The following is a 22760-nucleotide window of genomic DNA, read 5'->3' on the forward strand; positions in this document are numbered from 1 at the left end:
GACATAGGCCATTGACAACAGCTTCGTCCAAGATGTTTTCAACGAATGTCATTATAAAGTGTACCAAATTAGACCAAATTCAAATGGTTACCCTTGATGGGACGCTCAAAGCTGCTTCAGTGAGCCTTTTTAAAAATGCGCAATAGATACCGCTTGGTAAAAAAGTAAACCATAAAAATGCCCTTTTCGTACTAGTCCATGCAATCAATTCATTTAGAAAGCTATGTCACTGCTATCGGAAATCTATAATTATGTCTTCTATCCTATTTGTTATTGTGTGATAAAATTTACAGTTTGAATATTTAATTTCCTTGTGTACTGCATTACTGTTTGGCAACGTACCACAACACAGTGTATTAAAAAAACACACCGCTAGTTTGACACTTTGACGATGACGCACAAAAATTGTTATAACGAGCAACCCTCGTAGGTGTTGTAAACATCACTCACTCTGGTAATTATTTACCATCAATATCATGTACCTTCGGGGTTCCTCAAGTTTAACGGATGTGGCGCCTCTCAGTTACATCACAGATACCCAAAACCCTACATTGATTTAAGGTTTGTAGAACAGGCAATTCAAATATTTTAATGCTTTTTTTTTAACAAAATGAATCCCTGCATTTTTCTCACAGTGGAAACTTAAAGGTCCAGATCGTCTTGCTAGAGTTCCAACTCAATTGGATTTATATATTTTGAAAATTTGTTCCTCTTCTCGAGGTCAGGATCCGAAGGCTAAAAAACGTGTTGGGGCTTTCCTTAATTCGATTGCCTTCAAAAGTTACTACGAGAAAAATATGCGGAATGAACGCACGAAAATGGCTTTCAAGGCAATAATCTTGTAGAACAATTGGATTCCCCGACAAGTTAATGTTGATTGTAAATTTTTCTTGCACCTGGGTAAATTTGACTGAAATCGGCCAAATCGTTTTTGGGCTGTAACTATTGAAAGTTCACCCCCCCCCCCCCCCAAGGCTAGAGAAAATTAACAGCGCTAGAAAAAGAAAATTCTCACTACACAAGCACGCACCTCCCCCTAACGCCTTTACGGCAATTACTCGGGAAATATTCACTCCTTTTCAATTTTTATTTTTTGTTTGTAAGATCTTACTAGAAAGTTTACTTATAAGCACAAAAATGAAAATCTGAAAATTTTCTCTCTGAACATACAAGGTAGTTTTAATGCTGCCATCAAGTAGTTTGCCGTGGTAGATTCAGAACTGTCAAAACTTCGGGCCTGTAGGTCCGGAGTGAAGGTTTAAAAAACGTTCAGACCTCTCTAGGCCTTACATCAATTTCTCTTTACTTTTAAAATCTCGCTTTTGTTTCTGCGTGTGAAGCAGCTAACAATTGAACTGTCAAATTCCCATTAAGAGTGGTTAGGAGTTTCTCATTCGCAAATATTTACTCAAAATACAGGCATACTCGGCTGTCACTAACTGAGAAATTATGTATCATTTACTCACGAGGCTAAAAACATGACATTTTATTTTTATTTAATTTTTGTTGTTGGTGTTCACATCAACATTCAAATCGAAGCAGTATTTAGGATGTGTCACATGAATCTAGTTAAGGTGGCTGAACACAGTTTTCCTGTATACAGGTGTTAGTAAACATTATTTGAAAACTACGTACTTCTGAGTACCCGAAATAAGCATAGTGCAACATTAACTAAGAAGGAATAAATTTTGACACTTCTTGTTGAGCAAGGTGCTGTTTCCATGGCAACGCAGCAAGCTATTAACCGTCTACAAATAATGGTTTTCCTTAATATTCAGAAAATGCACTCGTTAGATGTTTTTCATTTTTGGTATCTAGAACCGCTCACAAATTATTGACATAGCGACGCTGCTCTCATGTAATTTTAACTGACTGATCTCCTGTAAATGTTGATTTTGCACTTTAAAGTTTTTTGAAGATGCCCTCTGTTAGATATTGGTTTTTGTTTGTAGGCGAGTTACGCTTTTAAAGAACCATTGTTTCGTCAAATTTAAAGAAATTCTAACGAGCCGTTCCTTAGAAAACAGTTTGTTTTTCTGTATTAGGATAACCAGTCACAGTTTTTTGCTCAAATGCGCATGCGTGGCTTTTAATTACGTTTTCTCAGCAAAGATGAAAACCGTACAAAAAGGCTTAGCTCTTTGTGAACTCACCTTCTTTGTTCGGCGATAAATGAAGAAGAATTCACAAACAAGAAACTGAGTTATTTTAAGAGCACAACTTACCTTTGTGATCCATTTGGTATAAAATCTAGGGATCGATAGTATTTGCTTACCACAACCCTAGCGCGCGCTTAATAGCATCACTAACAGAATCTGTAAGGCGCGCGCAAACTGTGTTCGACCACCTTAAATGGCCTAGCTCCCACGAGTCTCCTGTAGCTAAATGGTGGAGCATCCGAACTAGTAATCGGAAGGTCTAAGGTTCAAACCCGCATTTGGGGAACACTTGGATTTCGTTTTTACGAGTATGCCTGTATCACTGACTGAAAAATTCATCTACATGTATGAACACTGATAACGTTACTGAGATCACCTTTTGTGAGAAGTGGGCTTGGGGAAAAAAACATTTTGAACCTTCCTTTTCTCTGTCGACTCGAGTTCCAAGCGAAAGCAACATAAACCCAGCTGTCCCGCACAAGCAAGCTAACGAGCAGATAGCTTAGTTTTATCAACAGAGTTGATGAGGTTATTTGGCCACTGTATAGAGATTCGAGAGCCGACGTTTCAAGCGTTAGCCCTTCGACAAAGTGAATCGAAATAAACGTGTATGTTCACTAACCAAGATTAATTTAAATCCATGATATCTTTTGTTAAGTATGTGATCAGGTGCGTAAACTCTTTTTAACCCCATGGTTTTCGTTTACACACCTCCACCTTTTTCTTATCCCTGTTTCTTTGCTTTAATATTGTAAATTAGTGTGTGCCTTGTACTGTAAGCCGTGTAATTACCGTGGGGTAAGTATCGTAGGTAGTGTAGGTACCGTGCTGTGTTACTCAGTGATTCTTTGTTTTAAGCTTGATTTTGTATGATGTATTTGTATTTATATTTCGCATTTGTATCTTGTTATGCTGTATTATGTCTAAGTTCAATAAAGTTATTAAAAAAAATTAGTATGTACAAATAAAGACGTTTCGAACGTCACTCGAATCTCTTTACAGTAGCGGCCAAATTACCTTTAGCTATCACCATTCGTAACGAGCAGATAGAACTTGGAAACGTTTCAAACGGAAACATCACAATCTTTCATCTGTGTACTGAGGGTGACACCACAGAATGGTTTGAAATTTGTTATGGCGCAGACCACACTAAGCTAATAACTACTTTATTGGTACTAAATTATTTACAAATAGGTCTGGCCTTTTAGATCGGTGATAGGATGTTTTGTTACATCTCAAGACGTTTACTATTTTGTCAGAACTAGCAGGCCGCACAAGTCAGTTCAGAAATTGAAGTAAGGACTTGCTCTAGATCTACCAGTCCTTCAGATTCGTTGAAAATGGCACAAACAGCAAAGCCATTCACATAAAATGCCAATCTGTGGGAAAATAGGTAGACCAAATCCTTCACATGCCGAGTTCAGAAGAAAGCCTCCTCAGTTACTTGACATTATGGATCCTGCCCCATTGTGGATTACTATATAGTATTGAGAAAAAAACAAACACTTGTTTGGCTAGAGCACCTGCGCGTTTTTATAAAAATAGATGAGGGGTGTAGTTTCTAAATAAACTGAGGTGACGGTTTGAAAGACTGCTGACAGAATATCAATAGTTAGACTGTTTTTAACCTCCTAATAGTCTTGAGAAATCGATATCTTTTGAAGTCCTCGCAAGCCGGTTTCAAAAAAAAATACGAATTCTTGGCAGACTATCGTTGTGCTCGCGTGAGACTAGAAACTAACTACAAGTGTAAACAGTTCTCTAAAAAGGAGATCAAAATTGGATCAACATTCAAAATTGGATTAACATACTTTGGCTAGCTTAAATAGCGTTCTCCCCCGCGGTCATGCATCAGGGTAAAATTTGGCTTCTTGACCCGCTTAAGGTTTTCCACTCCTGATGCACCAATCAGTGGGTTATTCGTCAAGACCAAATACCTCAAAGTGTTGTTGTGATACTGGATAGCCTGTGCCAATACTGAGGCTCCTGAATCATCAATATTGTTTGATCCCAGATGCAAACGTTTCAAAGTACGATTCGATTGTAATGCTGTTGCAAAGGCGTCTGCACCAGAAGATTCGATCTTGTTGTTCCACAAACCTAAACTGGTAAGGGAACAATTACACTGAAGAGCCTCTGCAAAGGCTGTTGCTCCCGAAGAGTGAATGTTGTTAAAACCGAGATACAAACAGGTTAATTGTATACCACTTGATTGAAGAGCCTTCGCGATGGCTTCTGCACCTAAATCACTGATATTGTTAAATTTTAAATTCAAATGCTTCAATGTACGATTTGATTTCAGTGCCCTTCCTAGAGCTTCTGCCCCTGAGTCGCCGACTATATTGTCCCTTATATTTAACTGAGTCAGAGTGCAGTTTAACTGGAGAGCCTCTGCAATAGCTGCTGCTCCTGCGTTACCGATGGCATTGCCATGAAGATCTAAAAAAGTCAACGAACAATTCATTCCAAGACCTCTTGCAAGTGCTAATGCCCCCGAGGGTCCAATCAGTTCAACGCGGACGCCATCAGACTCGGGGAAAGGAACGCTTTTCTTAGTAGCACCACAACCCTGACTTAGATCCAAGTACTTAATGACACATTCAGATTCCAGAGCTTGAGCCAGTGCCACAGCTACTGTATCACCGCCAAGATTCTGACTCAAATTCAGATACTCAAAGGCACGATTGGACTGAAGTCCTCTTGCCAAAGCTTTTGCTCCAAGACCACCGATCCAATTTTCCAGGAGACTCAAGTGTTTCAAAGTGCAATTCGATTGAAGTGCGCTTTCAAGCACTACGGCTCCTTGATCACAGATCATGGCAGACTCCAGACCAAGATGAGTTAAAGCATTAAAGCTCTTAAGGAGGTCTGCGAGTGCTTTGAAAGCTTCATTGCCGATCCATACGTTACTTAAATGTAGATGCGTCAAAAGACGACACGACGGAAGAATCTTTCCCAGTGCTTTGGAACCCAAATCCAAATAAGCGCTTTGTAGCTGAGACTGCGGCAATATAACGTAAAGAAAACGGTGACCCCGATCACGGTTCCTCAAAATTAAACGCAACAGCTTGTTTTCAGAATGAAAACCGTCCTCAACTGTTGCTAACAGTGACTGGTTTAAGTCGCTGTTAAGATCTAAATCTGTTATTGTGCAGTTCAGTTTCAAATATTCAGAGTACACTTTACAATACCGAGAGTTTGGTTCAAGTTCTAATTTATGCAAACGAAAGCAGTGCGCCAGCACATGTACCATTTCCTTCTGGTAATCCTTTAGTTCATTCTCGCCATGTTCACATTCAGCAACAAGATGGAGTGCTTTGATAAGCACAGTGTTCAGCTCTGTTTCATCCACACTCAAACTTCGTGAATTTTCAAACCGGCGGACAAAAGGTAAAGATTCACAAATATGGACATGAGAGTAGGAATCAGCAATGCTGTCTACTTTCATGCTATCACTCAGATGTCGATCGCGGAAGAAAAAATGGCAAAGACATGAAATAACAAAAACTCCCTCATCAACACTCTTCTTTGTTACCATAGTAAAGAGAAACTCCCACACAGGCCAATTGGCAATAGCATTGAGCTGAGCTAAGAGAACCTGACCACTTTGTTTGTCGCTATTCAAGACCTGGCGAGCCAAGTAGCACGCCGCAAAATATTCCTGAAAGGATTTGTGTGTGAAAGCATAGCATGGCATTGGCCTCATCTTACTCACACTTGGCTCTCGGGTCAGAAAACACAACTGCAGAAAATCAGTTGACTTGCATTTCATCTCGTTTTCAGAGAAGTGCAGCTGGTCCTTTAGCAAGGCCTCAAAAGCCATCCTTCCCAACTGATTCAGCTGGTCTGCACACCTCTCCACGGGATCGTCGCCATCTAATGAAACGCCCCCCTTCACAAAGTACCTCCTGAGGGCGCATTCGACTAGGCCGTCATACAGCCCGGTTCTTTTGGAAGGAAACTCTCCTCTTGTTTCCTCAAAAAGAAGACACAGCAAAGCGGTGTTCAGTGGATTAACAGTCAATTGTCTGAGTTGCTCGTCTTTGTTTAACTTCTCAATCATTCTGTCAGCAAGACTTGAATCATCGTGTTTGCTGAAATACCTTTTAATATAGCTGTCAGCATCACTGTCAGTGTAGCCAACTATTTCCAGAAGCGTGTCACAGTATCGCCTCACCCTCCTCCCTGCCTCATGCCGAGCTGTCAACATGAGGTACGTGTTGGAAAACACTTTGCCTTGAATCAAGGGTAATACACTCTGGAACAGATCCTGGCGCAACTCATCCAAGCCATCAAGAACTAGTAAGATTCTTGACTGATTAGAGCGAATGAACTCAAAGAAATTTTGCTTTTCCTTCTCGTCTGCATCTTGTGGTAAAAGCTGATCATCAATAGCTTCCTCGATGTTAAAAGTCTTCATGTTCATGTCACGACATTTCAGCAGAAGCAGCATCTCTGCTTTAGGAAACGAAGCTTCGGATGGAATTTCACCCAAGGACCAATCATATGCAAGCTTTTGACAATAGGTAGTTTTGCCCATTCCAGGATTTCCTTCGATTAGTACAACTCTTGGTTTTCCACATTCGCCATACGGTCTGAATACGTCTGACATGTTAACAATGTCATCGGTTAATCTTGATCGTTCTTTGGTCTTGCTCACTATCTGCAGTCTTGTAAAGATGTTGGATAGTTCCAGCTGCAACTCATCCTCACACCATGGAAACGGACACAACACGGCGCCTTTGTACTTTCGTTTAATGAGCTCTACAAGTTGCTCAGGGTTAACTGAAAAAAAACAAAAACAAACAAACTGTGTTAACAGCAAAACCAAGTTCCCCTCAATTAAATAAAAGCCATGTACATCTCACATGGGACAAACCAAATGAGAGCAAGAATAGACAAACGTTGGCAAGGCAAGACTTCAATTTTTCAACTGAAGCCGTATGGTCCTGAATTATCATGCACAATATCTTTGTACATGTGAGTATTTAGCTTGAAGTTGACGAGATGACCGCAACAGCGTTGAGCATACACTAAAATACAGTTTACTATAATAGAAGAACAAATACAGGGCGGGCAAGGCTATAGCAGCCGTTACATACAGGCTGTCTCAAAGGCTGGTTTGTGGACCGACTTGTTATTCAAAAGCACTCAGTCTAAACCGTTCGACTCGAAGTGCAGTTCTAATCCCTCAGCCTTCTGACTCGGTAGCATTTCGAGCCCCCGCCGTTATAGTTCACAGGTAGTTAACAATTATTCACCGAAGAGGAGGTAAATATCCATCACTTTCACCGACACTGAGGTGAATAATAATTGTTTTAGTATATACCAAACAAGCGGAATTACCAGTGAACCAAAAAAATATTTTACTTCTGACAATACTAAAAATAGTTACTGAATAATACCAAAATTAAAGGAACATGTTTTATCAAGTCGACAAGTCAATTCTACAAAATGAAAATGTAGCCCTGAAAGTGAAACCCAAAACAGTTAACTTAAGAATAGCTTGACTTAAGTATTCCTTGGACCACAACTCCCGATTCACAGATATAAAGTTTAATGTGGCCAAAGAACACTAAAATTTATTTCAAAGTAAGAAAGTTACCACAGTAGGGCTAATTTTGTATTAAAAACAGGAAATTTCTAATTTCTGGAAAACCTGCCTGCAAAAAAATATAATTGCCAAGGTAAAATCAAATTCCATGAAAATTATTAAGTTAGTTCCCTAAAAACCAAATTCAGGAAAAGTTCCAAAGTTAACTTCGCAGTGCATGTTCGCAAATTAATAACGATCCACCACATTAAAAAGTCCGCACCGTCACGGGCAGAATCCACCCCTCCCCCCAGTATATCCATTCGTGATATTCAAAACAGAAGCTAGAACTAAAACCATTTTGATAGTACTTAGACTGTAGTAATGGGAGATGCATAACAAAAATTAACTTACCAGCTGGATCGCGATTGTCTTGGTGCGATGCGGCTAACATGGAACCTTTCTCTTTGAGTGTCAAGTCTTCGATTTTTTCTGTGCGAATTGAGGCACAAAACAGGTGAAAAAATGCTCAAGACATAACTTGACATACAGCAGTGAACATTTCAGTGAAAAATTTTCCATACATTTGGCTATGATTCATTGATTCAGGTATCGGAGTTGAAGTAGTGAAGTTTGCAGATGGGACGAATACATAATTATTAAACAAACTGAAGAGTCCACCCTCACTGATTACATGACTCTGCTAAATACTCTCATCCAAAACAATTGACCAGAGTCCACATTCTTCATGGTTGTCTTTATCTCTAGTTGCTGTTGTTCGTATTGTACCATGCGAGCAAAACCTCCTTTGACTCCCCAAAGAAGGAGGAGAAAGAGAGGCTCTGTAGACAATAATAGTGTCAAGTCTCCGAAGTCGCCATAGTCTGAAGATTAGGCGTAATCACTCTAGTTTTCTGTCCAGACCGTTAACCAAGGTTTTCATGTCGCTCGTTGAAAATCGTTTTAAAGCTTAATTTCAAGCCAAAGGTAAAGAAAAGTCTAAGTCAAAACTGAGGGACAAAAATCTTTTGGAAGAAACTTTATTGATTATAAGTAATAAAACTCAAATCAATCAAATTTCATGTAAATCCAGTATTAGCTAAATTGGGCTTTGAACAACTGTGCCAGTGATCTTTTAAACCTTTGCTTCAGTCATCCACATTATGTTTATCTTCACAAAACTGCTCATTGTCTTTTTCTTCTAACCTAAGTCAGTACTAATGGACGAAAAAGACTCCAATGCTCACAGTGAGATCACTTTCAAAACTCTAAAAACAACGGTGTTTGAATGAGATAAGCCTGCAATAAAATAGTTTCCTACAATGATCTAACATGGCAGTCAAGATCAGAGAGGAGTTATGTAATTAACAACGCCAAATGATACCTTTGAAAGGCTATTTCATTGGCTTGACTAGATCTGTAAGTAAAAAGCTGTAACCTTTAATTTTTTAACATATATGTATACATAGAAAAATGAGGGATTGGCAACCATTTCTAACATTAACATAGCTTCACTGACAACAGTGATTTTGTTCCATATCCCTTTGCCTTTGAATGATGTACAGTGTATGTCCTGAATGCCAAAACTTTTAATTTGATTATAGTATAGGTTTTACTGCTTACTAATACAACATTACTGAATCGTAGCATCATGTCCTCTCAACGATCAAAAACAAATTTGATGAATTTTTAGCGCTACAAAATTACCTTGAAGATCTCGCACTTTGTCCTCCACTTGCTGAACCCTCTGGTTTACATCCTCTATACAATCAGAATAAAAAGACAACACACTAAGACAACTTTAACCAGCTCACTTACAAGTCTATAAAATCAAATTTAAATTGCTTTATTTTCTAGTTGACTCTTCATAAAATTATTTTTCTTTTTCACTGTGAAGTAACCAGTTCTCTCAACTGAGACAACAGTGCACTTTCGTGACACAAATGATGAAACATTTTACATGAGTTTGTACACATATGGATTAAGATGTGACACTGAGCTACTGAATTTTCAAAATTGGGTACCTAACTCTTTCACTCCCACAGCCAAAGCTAACTCATGTATAAACTAGTTCTAACCCTTTAAGGTCTATTTACAAGCACAATTTCTGATTCAACTTTTGTGGCACGACCCTCACAGCAATTACAAATAGAACGTGTAAAAACCAACTGCAATTTCATGAGCAGCGCGATCGAGATCGCCGTACAAGTTCGACCCTGCAAGTTCATCAATTTTTAAACATGCTCAAACTAACTGTTGCAACAGATCGTGCTCAAATCACTTCTAGTTTACACAGGCGATTTGAAACTGCAACTTGAGCACAACACTAATAAAAACACTAATAAAAAATGTGAAAAATGCACAAAATGGCACATTAGTGTAAACGCCAGCCTTCAGTCTGCTGTGGATGAAAGCCTTTCAAACAGAGTAGCACATGCAGGACTGTCCACTTCACTTACTTATTAAAATTTAATTTCAATTTATGTTTTATTTTGCATGCTCTAGGGACGTAGTAGGCTATGAATGGTGTTGATAAGTTTACTAGGTAGCTCGCACAGGTTTACATCATTTTCCAGCACTTAATACTTTGACAGACCAATGATGGTATCAAAGAAATACCTCAACATTGGTGACCAAATTATGGTTGTTTTCTCAACATAACAGGTTACCATAACGGCGATATAACCTGTTTAAAACACCCCTCATCTTAACTTTAAGTGGTTTAATAACTCAAAATCAAGCCAGTGACTCCCATTTTGTATTTAACTGAACTGCAATAGCATGTTTGGATACAACATTTTGCAAAGTTTAGAAAAACAAATTCCAGGGAAGGGATTTTGGGGGTGGGGGGGGGGGGGGAATTTCCCACAAAAAATTTATTGTGAAGGTTTTAGCGTTAACAAGGAAGAAATAATTACTGAATCATAGGATCAAGTCCTCTTAACAATTACAAACAAAATAATTTAATGAATTTTTAACACTGTACAATCACCTTGAAGATCTTGCACTTTGTCCTCCACTTGCTCAAACCTCTGGTTTACATCCTCTACCATCAGAACAAAATGACGACACACTAAGACTACTTTACCTCACTTACAAGTCTATAAAATCAAATTTAAATTGTTCCAGTTTTCATTTCAATCTCCCCAGAATCAATGTTTTCTCCTTGTAAAGTATAACCACAATTAATTCACTTTATTATCTACAAAATAAATTTTGGAATTTTGTTTATGTTTTATTTCGGGTACTTCTAAAGGCCTTTTTATTAAGGTTACCGTATACCTTAAGAGGTGTCTCGCGTTGAAGCGATGTAGTATGTCCGATTTAAACTGTAGATACCTAAACCCCTACATCAAATTAAAACTTATAGAGCTGGCTATCAAACTACCGTAAAATTCTGAAAATAAGCCCCTCCGTGTATAAGCCCCTCCGTGTATAAAAGCCCGTCTCACAGTGAACTACTTTACCGTTTTTACTGTATTTCCGTTCTGAAAAAGTTTATTGCTATTGTGTTTGAACTTGGCATTTTCAAAACGATTTATTTGTTACGAATTTCCAGCCAGTTGCACATTTTGAAATGCAAATTTTCCTCCTATAATAAGCCCCTCCGAATATAAGGCCCTTCCAAAATTCCCAGGGGGGATACTGGGGTATGAACATGATGGGGGGTCTAAAATTTTCAACTCCTGTATTTTTTTGGGTTGAAGATTTAACCGTACATTTTTTTGGGTCTGAAAAATCTGCGCGTATTTTTTTGGGTTCCATTTTCCGCCAGGCTAATAGTTCTTACGCAATTCAAGCCAAAGTTCCCGTAAGATCCGAAAGCATGATTCGAACAATCTGCATGTAGCCAGAGTGCCGAATTTCATGGCAGCTGCATATTTTCTAAGTGGCATGGGGCCTGGGGGCCACCGGCAAACACCAATGAGAATGAAGACAACAACACTTTGTAAACTGAGACATCATTTACTTCTCTCCATGAGTCATCTATAACACAAGCTTATCATCAGCCCGATCATCAGTATCTTTGCGAACACAATAACTTTCACCGCTGGCTGAAACTTGCACTTGTAAGCCCTTCTGTTTCAGCGCATGCTTGATCTCAGTAGCTCTCAGTGGTCCTGCTGATTCTACGCGTGAACTCAACAGAAACATTTATACCTCCTTCCTATTCGCCAGCGACCTTTAGGATTAGGGAATGGTTCTCCAGCGACTTTGCTGTAATAGGTCTCGTATCTTTTTGGTTGCACAATATAAGGTCCATGTATTTTTTTGGGTGCAAAATATTAGGCTTTGTCGGACCACCCCCCCCCCCCCCCAATCACGTTTATACCCGAGTACCCCACTGGGCCAAAAATAAGCCCCCCAAAAAGTTCTTTGAAAAATATAAGCCCCGGGGCTTATTTTCGGAATTTTACGGTAAAACATGAATTTTGAGATCAAATGAATTGTCAAATTTTTAGCGCTGTTTTCTCAAATCAATTTTTTCACTTGAAGGGGACACTTTAAAGAGCTAAAACTCAAAGGGAATTTGTTTGTTTGCCTTCAAATTTTGACAGTAGCTAGTTTAACATATATAGGGCTGTAAGCAAAAAAAAAAAAAAAACGTTCCTGCGAATTTTTTCTTTCCAAATACTTTTTCTCCAAGAGTGATTTTTGTACGATTACTGCACATTTTTTAAATCCTATTTCGAAAATGTTCTGTAACTTTTCACTGTGATTGAATATGGCAAAACACAGACACTTTTTTTTTTTGACGCTTTGGGTCAGGAACCTTAGGAGCAAATTAAATTAGGGGTATAGAATGGTAAAATCCGAGACCCGCCGAGACGCCGAGACCTTCATTTACAATCTGAGACCGGGACTTAACTACTGTTTCTAAATCCGAGCCCGAGACGTCGCGATGCAAAACATGTTTTTTACTAACACTGCCGAAAAGCATAGTACGGCAATTTACGAGCAGAATTTATCCAAGCTTACATGTTTCACAGAAGCTGCAGAAGTGATTGTGATGTTGAGCCGTTTTTCAAGATTATTGTTTGTTGTCAGTTTAGGACGGTTAATTCAGACTCAATTTTCGCTTGGTTTGCGAGACTCCGAGATTGAAATTTTAAAATACGAGATTCCGAGACCCGTGTTATTTTTTACGAGCTCGAGATTCCGAGACTCCAGTTTGAGACGCCGAGATTTCGAGACCCCCCGAAAATTTGCCGAGACCCATTATTTTTCAAGGACCATTCTATACCCCTTAAATTAGCGAAAAACAAAATTTGCTTTGACTTGTAGCTTTCAAAAAGTGATTCGGACAACCACATTTATGGGTCCTGAAAAATGGCAATTCATTTTATTTCAAAATTCTTGGTATAGTTTGATAGCCAGCTCTATAAGCATTGATTTGATGTGGCCAGGGTTTAGGTATCTACAGTTTAAACTGGACACACTACATCGCTAGGGCCAGAGACACCTCTAAAGGTATACGGTAACCTTACTAGGCTATGAATGGGTGTGGATGAGTCTACAAGGAAAAGTTAAACATACCTTGAAAATCATCCACTCTGTACTCCAATGCTTGTACACTTAGTTTCATCTCTTTCAACAATATTGCAATATTGTGCAGTTGCTGTTGGACCCTTGTCTTTTCCTCCTCAAATTCTACAGACATCAAGTTGACATCATCTTGCAGAGATTTTAACTCTTGATCGACAAGCTGCAACAATGTTGGGTCAACAGGGGAATTCATACAGAGTAGCGTTCCTACAAGCAAAACAATCAAGGACGTGTGGCAGGAGTTTCAGTCTTGACTGAATTATCATTCCAAATGTTGATCTGTAAATCACTTTATAAACTGTCTATTAATCTGTATGTACAACTGGGGAAAATGACCCACATCAAAATCATGGGGGTGATTGAAAAGTAGAAAAGTACATGTGGTAGTAGAGGCAGTATAGCAGTATAGAAGTATAGCATGTCAACAAACAAAGACATACATGTAAACATGTTAATCCATCATGCCAAAAATACAAAGCTCTAGATACCAGCCGTATTAGCCACATGCAAACAAAGGCCACAAGCATGCAGTTACTTTAAATTAAAATCCATTGTTCTTCTTTGCACATATTTGCATATCCATGATACATACGATAAGCATATTGTGTCAGAATCATGCAAGCATGTAGCTACCGTGCTGTGTGTGTTTGCGTCGCTTAATATTCACTGTTTTCCCGTAGAGGGTCACATATAGTGTATGTCATGATGCACTAACCTTTATTTTCCCAGTCATTTAGTTCTCCAAGAATCTTCCCCTCATCTGCAGCTGGAAGAGCCATGACTCTCACCAGGTGATCCATCTCTGTAAAGCCCTGTTGAAACTTGGCTTGATCCCATTTGCTGAAGACACAGTGGGCCCAGTCATTCCTTGTCATTCTGACATCACCTGCAGCAGCTTGTACAGCAACAGGAAACACAGGCACCCCACCCAGCAATGAAAGCAGAGCTGATGCATCACAGTGATCATCAAAAGCATTGAACTTGGCCATGTAGCTTTCAACATAAAGCTTGGCAAATGCAATGTGTGTCAACACCCGACAGTCAAACAAGGAATAATTATATCTTCCACCAGGAAGCTTTGGATGAACATCATTTCTGTTTACGTTTTCATACTTCAAAAACTTTCTGGGAGGCCATCTCTGAAGACGGCCAGATGTGCTCTGTGCATGAATATTGTGGCTAGCCTTCAGGTTGTTGTACTCTTTATCAACCTCTTGTTCCACAAAAGGACGGATTTGTGGTACAAGGATCTTGTTGAGTGCTACTCCAGCCACAAGCCATCGTTTCTGATTGTCTGTCACACCAAGGTGACTTGTTCTAAAAGTTTATGAAAAATTAGATTAAAGTGGGGTTTATTATTTCATGCATAAAATATGGATTGAGGGTGGGATGGGGTTAGACCACAAGGTGGCAAGAAAAGTTTGAAGGGCTAACATAAGAGAACCATGAAAGTTTTTCCCCTCCCTAAAGGAAAAAAATAATGAAACTCTTCACTAATGCTTGCAGGTCACTTATTTGAAGTTCACCCACACGTACTTGTCTAGGTGGAGTACTGAATTCAAATTTTTACTGCTGCCATGGTACCAGCTGTCACATGAACACCAAATTGACGAGTCTGCATGTTTTGTAGTAGCTATGAAAATCCAATCAGCATGTAAACAAAATTCTGATATTTTAAAAAGATTCACCCTGTTCTGTCGCACTTTGTAATAATCATCGCACTTTGTAATACCTGTCGCACTTTGTAATACCTGTCACACTTTGTAATAACACTTGTCGCACTTTGTAATAAAATAGCTGTCACACTTTGTAATAACAAGTTGTCGCACTTTGTAGTAAATTAAGCTGTCACACTTTGTAATAACAAATTGTCGCGCTTTGTAATAAGCCTTTAATAACTTTTGAATAGGATGTTCTGTGGAAAATAAGTGAATTAACTAATCACCCAGGGCACAAATAAGTTCTTCTTTGATATTTTACTTTGCATGCTAAACTGAGGGTATGAAAAAGAAACACGTTCTCCTCCACGCTTCTCGCAATTGTTATTTGTCTTGACTACGATGTATCTTGACAGAAACACTTTGTCACCACGAATAATGAATTTTAAAAATCGGTTTTGTTAAGCCGCTCCATTGCTAGGTACTAGTTTAATCAGTTTTTTACAATAACTGTCCAAATTCCCGCGTGCTGATTGGCTCGTAGCTATTGTCTATAAGAGTACAGACAATAAAAATGACGTCAGATGTAACGCGCGCGCTTTCTCAACGAAAAAAATAGCCAATTCCGCTCGTACCTTTTCCATGTTATTGTAAAAAACAAATCGACGGCAGTTTTCTAAGGTCTATACTCTTACTCTTCGACAGTATAGACCATGCAAGGTTGCTCCACAAACTCTCCATCCTAGGAGCCTCACCCTCTACTGTCAAATGGTTCAAGAGCTATTTAACTGGTCGCAGGCAATACGTGAGAATTGGCTCCACCTACTCTGACACTCTACCTATAACTCACGGAGTTCCTCAAGGCGCAATTCTATCACCATTGTTGTTCTGCATTTATCTCAACGATTTACCCACGTCACCGACGTTTTGCAACCTAGAATCGTATGTGGACGACTCAAAGCTATTCATGTCATTTCCTCTCGTTGAGGTTGATGCTGCCATTGAAAAGCTCGAACAAGACCTTCACAGTGTAGCTCAATGGTGCTGTGAGAACCATCTACTTATCAATCCCGATAAAACTAAACTCCTTTTCGTCGGTACCAGACAGATGTTAAGCAGGTTACCAGAAGAACCTAGAGTGGTATTCTTAGGTAAAACACTGAAGCCAACAGACTCTGCCAAGGACTTGGGAGTCTTTCTTGACCCCCATCTGACCTACGATCACCATATTTCATGTGTAGTGTCATCTTGTTTCGCAAAGCTCTGCCAAATAAATAGAGTCAAAAGGAGCTTCGACAAGGAAACACTAGAGTTGTTAATAACATCAATAGTTTTTAGCAAGATGCTTTACTGCTCATCTGTATGGTCTAATACTACACTCCAGAATATAAACAGATTACAATCTATTCAGAATTTTGCCAGCAAGATCGTAACAAACTCTAGGAAGTTTGACTACGTAACACCTTTGCTTCGAGAGCTAAACTGGCTTCCTGTTAAAGAACAATTAATCTATAGAGACTCCGTTTTGACCTTTAAATGTCAGAACGATCTTGCACCTCAATACTTAACGAGCAAGTTTACCAAGCGCTCAAATATACATACTCGTAACACTCGTACACGGAACTCTTTGCAGATTCCGCTATACAGAACGGCTATAGGCCAGCGCACATTTTCTTATAGAGGGGCCTACATATGGAATAACTTGCATAATGAACTTAGGCAAAGTGCCTCATTGGCATCTTTCAAACGCACCCTGAAAGACACACTATTGAGGCAGACATTTCCTTCATAAGCGTTAAATTTTAGTAAAATACCAGCATAAATTGTGATTTCGAGTTTTTATTGTCATTTTTGCTTTTATAAATTGGAAATAGTTTGTAAATAGTTCCTGAAAAACCTCACGAGGATGTTACTATTAAAGTTATTTATTTATTTATTTATTTATTTAAAATGACGCCATAAAATGTCCAAAACTTGGCAGTGAAACCACTCACCTGCGGCTCGTGGTTCCACTTGAGTTTTGAACATTTTTTGACGTCATTTTATGGTCTATAAGAGTATAGACCATAGAAAACTACCGTCGATTTGTTAAGTAAATGATAGCTTAATTCAGGTATTAAGAAAGGTAGTTATCATGGGGTCTTTAAAAGATCTTAAATAAAGATTCGAATTTGAAATATATTTTCATCTCCTGCGGATGAAAATAAAAAAAAACGCTTGTTTCCGTGGGGTTTAAGAGAGGAAGAAAATGAAAAGCAACTTGCAGGGACATGCTGTATCAGTAAAAGAGCAGAGGGTACATTTTGCTGGTATTGAGAACAGCTGTACAAAATGATACGATCCGGAAACATAGGCTTTGACTGGGAGTCTTCTAAGAAGGTATCGTTAACTATAATTGAATAGAATAATTGTGAAATAGTATCGTATTTTAATTAAAAAATTGCATAGCTTAACGTAAGCCAGAACATGTAACAGCAACCATCATATCGTAATCAGTTTATGTGATATTAGTACTAGTGCATTGAATCAGAGTAATATCAAAATTGTTTTTTTTTTTCAACCTCGAATAAACAACAACGAACTATAACATGAAATGGAATTGACTAGTTGTTTTGAAAAACTTCATAAACAACTGAACAAACAGGATGTTTCTCTCTCCTCAGTTTAAGGAACTGTTTTTCCTTTCAAGTTGGGTGATTCTATTCCAGATTGGGTTGCTCACTAGTTTTATCTAAATTTTTTTTTTCATGTTCATTGTTTTCATGTTTCATTCCTGTGACTCCCCCCCCCCCCTCCTCGTTCCCTCCAAAAAACTCATATACAGAAGTCTTTATCTCCTTTACAAACCCTTTGACTCAACCCTCTCATTTTAACCAAGAGTTATCTCCCCTCTGTTCACTTATTGCATTCCATCATTGCTAAGCAAGCTGTGTGATCTCCAAAATAACAATTGCGAGGAGAAAGCGTGATGGAGAACGTGTTTCTTTTTCATACCCTCAGTTTAGCATGCAAAGTAAAATATCAAAGAAGAACGTATTTGTGCCCTGGGTGATCAGTTAATTCACCTATTTCCCACAGAACATCCTATTTAAAAGTAATTTAAAGGCTTATTACAAAGTGCAACAATTTGTTATTACAAAGTGTGACAGCTTAATTTATTACAAAGTGCGACAACTTGTTATTACAAAGTGTGACAGCTATTTTATTACAAAGTGCGACAAGTGTTATTACAAAGTGTGACAGGTATTACAAAGTGCGACAGTTTTATTACAAAGTGCGACAGGTATTACAAAGTGCGATGATTATTACAAAGTGCGACAGAACACACCCCAAGGCCAGAAAACTGCTGTGAGAGCTTCCTTAAGATGGTTTTTGACCCAGTTCGCAACAAATCCCAAAATCCCCCCAAAACCTCTTTTCTTGCTTGGAAAGTAAAAACAGAAGGTTAATTTATGAGAAGACTTAATTTGCTTGTAGTGCTCATCTGACTCAAACTTGTGCACCTGATCAAGGGCACATTTTCTTTGCTTTTAATGTGCTATTTCAACTTTTTGCGGTAATCCTGCAAGGCCTCAGTCTGGTAAGAATACTGTGTCTTAGAATAGCCATGCCAGGGTCACACCCCAGATCCCCTTCCAGCTCCCACCTCTAGCATGTAAAGAGTTTTTCCCTGAAGTGTTTATATTGTTAATAGACACATGTATAAGTTGGCAAACCTGATAAGAATTCTAACAAGAGAATGATATGGATGGACAGACTAATTAACCTGCTATTAAGGGAAAGTAAAACGAGTTTAGTTTCATTGTACTGTCAACTCTCTTTGCTGTGGACAGCCACTGGACCGCAATTAAGTGTCCTTAATAGCAAGAGTCCGTAATAACTAGAATTTATTTCAGTCAAAATGTCTGTAACCGTTATTTTAGCTGGGGATTATCAAGGTGTCCACAAGGCAAGAGTTGACTGCATGGCACTAAAAAAACTGAGGTGCAGCTTCACTACAGATATAGACAAGCCTGCAATATAAAATATCGCACCACCCACTGATAAATTGTCCAAAGACATATCAATTCAAATTTATACTTACCCAGAGGAAGCTGATGCCATTTCAACAGTTTGACGGTAAAAGGTCACTTTTCCCTTTCACCTAAATCACATGTCCATGCATAAAGCCACATGTATCTGCAACATTGATTTTGATTGTCACATGTTAAAAATAAAATACCAGAACAGGAAATGCTAAGGGGAGAGGGGGTCCAGAGGACAAAACCCTCAAAACCCTAGAGCTGTGGGGATCGAGGACGGGGGTATGGATATTTTCCGAAACAACACATCTGACAAAATATGTAAACTAATGCATCAATCATTTCCAAAAGTGCCTATCAACCATCACCCCTCCCCCCTTCTCGGGATCAGGATTTTTTGGATACAAACTAGCCAATGTCCACAGCAGGCATAAACAACCTGTTCGTGTCCTCCATGGCAGTAAAAAAAACAGTTCTTTGTTTTTGGGTTTACATTAAGTCATCAACTAAGTATCAAACAAGTCTTATCTCTCAGTGTATTGCTCCAGTCAAACGTTTGTTCTGTGGACTCACCATCTCATTTCATCCTCATTAGACAAAATTAATCATTCACAAATTTATTGAACATGTCATTGAAATCACAAGACTGTCAAATTCCCCTGGGGTAATTCCCGGCCACCAGGACGGACAATGAAGAAATATGCCTCACTAATGACCGGGGGGGGGGGGGGGGGGCAGTGCTGGAATTGACTGCTGCATCACAGCATCAAATTAAACTCAAAACTAATTCTACTTTTTGAACTCTTTGTTAGGTTTCAAGTAGAGATAGTTTAATTAAATATTTAATAAAAGATTTTTTGCTTTTCAGGTGTCATACAAACCTCTTAATTGATTTTTCATCATGTTGCCCTCTGAAACTACCAGGGTACTTGTCTAAAGATCGATTACCGTCAACTCTCTCATAGCAACCACCTATCGTAAGTGACCACCTCCTGTAAGCGACCACTTCGTAAACAACCGTTTTGTTTTTCAGTTAAATACTGCTTCAAGAGCTCTCCCGTAAGCGACCACTACTCAAATTTCTGAAGGGACCGCGGCCACTTTTTAGGCCAGAAATGACACAAAATCTTTTGTTTTCTGTTTCCGGTAAGCGACCACCCAACATAATCACGAATGATCATTAGTAAATCATTTCTCAGAAGTGACGAAAGTTCAATTTTTAACAGCGCTACGGCCCGGACTGCTGACAGATAATAACAGTTTACAAACAGGGAAGATGGCTTTGATTAGATCTGTAGGTAAACGGGAATTGTTACAGTGATCTGTTCCCAAATGTTATAAAAAGTTTCCTCAGAAGAATGAATAGATGTGAAAAAATCAAATAAATTAGTTTCTTTTTGCCTTATTTTAGCTGCTAAGGTGATATTTTTATGTAATTAATTAATCAATCCAGTATTAGGCTTATTTTGTTGATCTTTCCCGTAAGTGACCACCTCCCGCAAGCAACCACTTTGTAGTGCCCCAAGGGTGGTCGCTTACGAGAGAGTTGACTGTATTTGAACAAGTATAGCAGCAATTAGTTAATTTCGATCTTTTCACGTTCAAGGGAAATCAGAAATATCAATTCGACGTTTGTGAAGAGAAACCCTGATCAAAGTGCATGATTTGAACGTAAATATGTCCAATAATTGCACATTTTTATAAGTTTCTCCCACATTTAAACTCGATTAAATCCGAACCTGGAAGTCCTCGAAGTCTTCCTCTCACACCGTCCCAAAAAAGGTTTGAAACACAAGAGCATCGATTGAACTTTTTTTTTTTGTATATATTATAATTCGCAAAGGTTTCCCATCACTGTGAATGTGCATGTGAAAGATTAAAAATACAAGAAAAAAGCGGTGCTATTATTTTACAAAAAAGAAATAAGTAAATATATAAATAATGCGCCGATCAACTCGAAACTTCAACATCCCCCCCCCGGGCAAACCCCGGGCATTTGAACTTTTGAAGATTGGATCGTTCAAATTCCCGCCCCCTCGGGCCAAAATGGTGTTCAAATGCCCCACCTTATCGTCGGATTTGTCTGTCAAATGCCCCTCCTAAAGAACAATCGTTGTCGGCTCCTGTCATGAGTTACTACAAAAACCACAACTCTGACAACTTTAATATTGAAACTAATGATTGGAAATTGAATTTATTAAGTTAAAATGAGTTACCCGCTACGTAGACTGTTCGAGTGGCAGGGTATTCTGCAGTTTAAGCCAAAGGGGCGGTTTTTCATTCGACAATGTTTTTTTTTTTTCTTTAACTGTTCACTGCTGTTAAGTGTTTTATGGCTATTCTAAAAACCTTTGCAGACACAAATGCGGGAGAAAGGCGCAGCTTGACTCATTGCATAAAAAACTACATCGTTTAAAGAACTAGAAATACATATTTTAAATTAGTTAGCCGGCTACGTAGAATGTTGTTCGAGTGGCAGGATATTCTGCAATTTAAGCCAAAGCGGTTTTTCATTCGACAGTGTTTATTTGTTTCACTATTCACTGCGGGACAAAGCCGAAGCTTGACTCATTGTATAAAAAATCTACATCGCTTATATACAATCTATAAAAATAATTAATATTGAAGCACTCTCACTTTTGAAGACTTTTTTTTTGTAAGCCTTTTTTGTAATGCTGTATCTCTTCCTTTAAAACTCTTCCATCTCGTCCAAACACGTGTTTATAGCTGTAAGCGACTTCGGCGCCCCCCCCCCCCCCCCCCAAAAAAAAAGCGATTTGAAACCTGACACTTCCGGTTCAATTTTCCCCACTCCACCCAGGCAAGGTCAAATTCCCCACCCCCGGGAAGGCCTTACCCGTCAAATTCCCCACTCCCGGGCACAGAAAATAGTCAAATGCCCGGGGTTTGCCCGGGGGGGGGATGTTGAAGTTTCGATTTGATCGGCGCATAATAATAAATGTACAAAATCAGTGGGAGAGAAAATAGTTTGAAATCGTCCACAGATGGCTGATCTGAACTAAACAAACAAACAATACCTACAAATTCGAGAAAGTACTTACCATGGGTATAACGGAGGAAAAATGCACCGAAACCGGAAAAAGGTTGAGAAAATAAACGAACGATGCAATGTGCAAACGCAAGCAACTACAAGACAAACGCTGGAGGAAGGCGGAAGTACAGCACGTGACCGAACACATTCCAGTCCCAGGTTCATCTGTCACGCGAATTGACCGTATTCCGGAATAAGAATAAGCGGGAGAGTTGTTGGATTTCTCTTTTAAGTAAATTTGGGAAGACATTTCTGCAAACGTTCGCAAACACATGATAATTTAAGAGCCATTTTGAACTCATTAACTCTAACCTGCGATCTTTTTTTCGGGGAAACGCGAAAGTGTGGTAGCACAAGAGTCGACGGGCGGTCGGGAGCGCTCTCGCGCTGCCACACTTCCACGCTTGCCAGAAAATAAAAAGGACGCCTGATCGCAGGTTACATTAATTCCTAAGGGATTTCTTGTCATCATTGTATGTATTACCAGGGGCGAATCCAGGAAGGTGGGGGGGGGGGGGGGTGACCACCCTCCTCTTTTTAGGGTCGTTTAAGGTTGAAATTATAAAAGGGAACAAAAGGGAATGCATCAGGGTTCAACCTTGGCATTCCTGTGCTAGATAATGAAACATTAAAAAGAGAGTCTGTAAAGTTTGCAAATAAAGGATAAACATGGTCACGAGGTCATTTCTCCCATTTGCCGTAAACACAATGCCGCATCTCTCTGTTGTCACCGGAGTATTCACTCGGAACAAAACTTTGAGATAGTGGGAAGGGTGATTTCCTGGTTTC

At 39.1% G+C, this 22760-nt stretch overlaps 1 protein-coding gene and 1 long non-coding RNA gene across 4 annotated transcripts in view; both read right to left on the reverse strand.

Annotated features, from left to right (window-relative positions):
* Positions 1-1072: 1072 nt before the first annotated feature.
* The window catches only part of LOC146488072 (uncharacterized), an 84909-nt gene continuing 63221 nt past the window's right edge, over positions 1073-22760 (reverse strand). Inside the window, exon 2 of the long non-coding RNA XR_014866876.1 lies at positions 1073-2292. This is a non-coding gene — a long non-coding RNA (uncharacterized LOC146488072). The remainder of the gene's footprint in view (positions 2293-22760) is intronic.
* LOC146488073 (uncharacterized) lies at positions 3310-22127 on the reverse strand. Of its 3 annotated transcripts, XM_085121180.1 has the most exons (8): positions 21982-22127; positions 18982-19076; positions 13955-14556; positions 13231-13446; positions 10685-10738; positions 9400-9453; positions 8107-8184; positions 3310-6944 (listed from the first exon to the last, which is right to left on the reverse strand). In XM_085121180.1, exons 2-8 carry the CDS (start codon positions 18999-19001, stop codon positions 3976-3978), a joined length of 3993 nt encoding a protein of 1330 aa, XP_084977306.1. In that variant the 5' UTR covers positions 19002-19076; positions 21982-22127; the 3' UTR covers positions 3310-3975. The 3 variants fall into 3 exon arrangements, with proteins under 3 accessions (XP_084977306.1, XP_084977317.1, XP_084977313.1); XM_085121191.1 differs by lacking the exon at positions 10685-10738; XM_085121187.1 differs by lacking the exon at positions 9400-9453.

Source organism: Pavona decussata, unplaced genomic scaffold, assembly GCF_977016875.1.
Source record: "Pavona decussata unplaced genomic scaffold, jaPavDecu1.1 SCAFFOLD_11, whole genome shotgun sequence".
Taxonomy (NCBI): domain Eukaryota; kingdom Metazoa; phylum Cnidaria; class Anthozoa; order Scleractinia; family Agariciidae; genus Pavona; species Pavona decussata.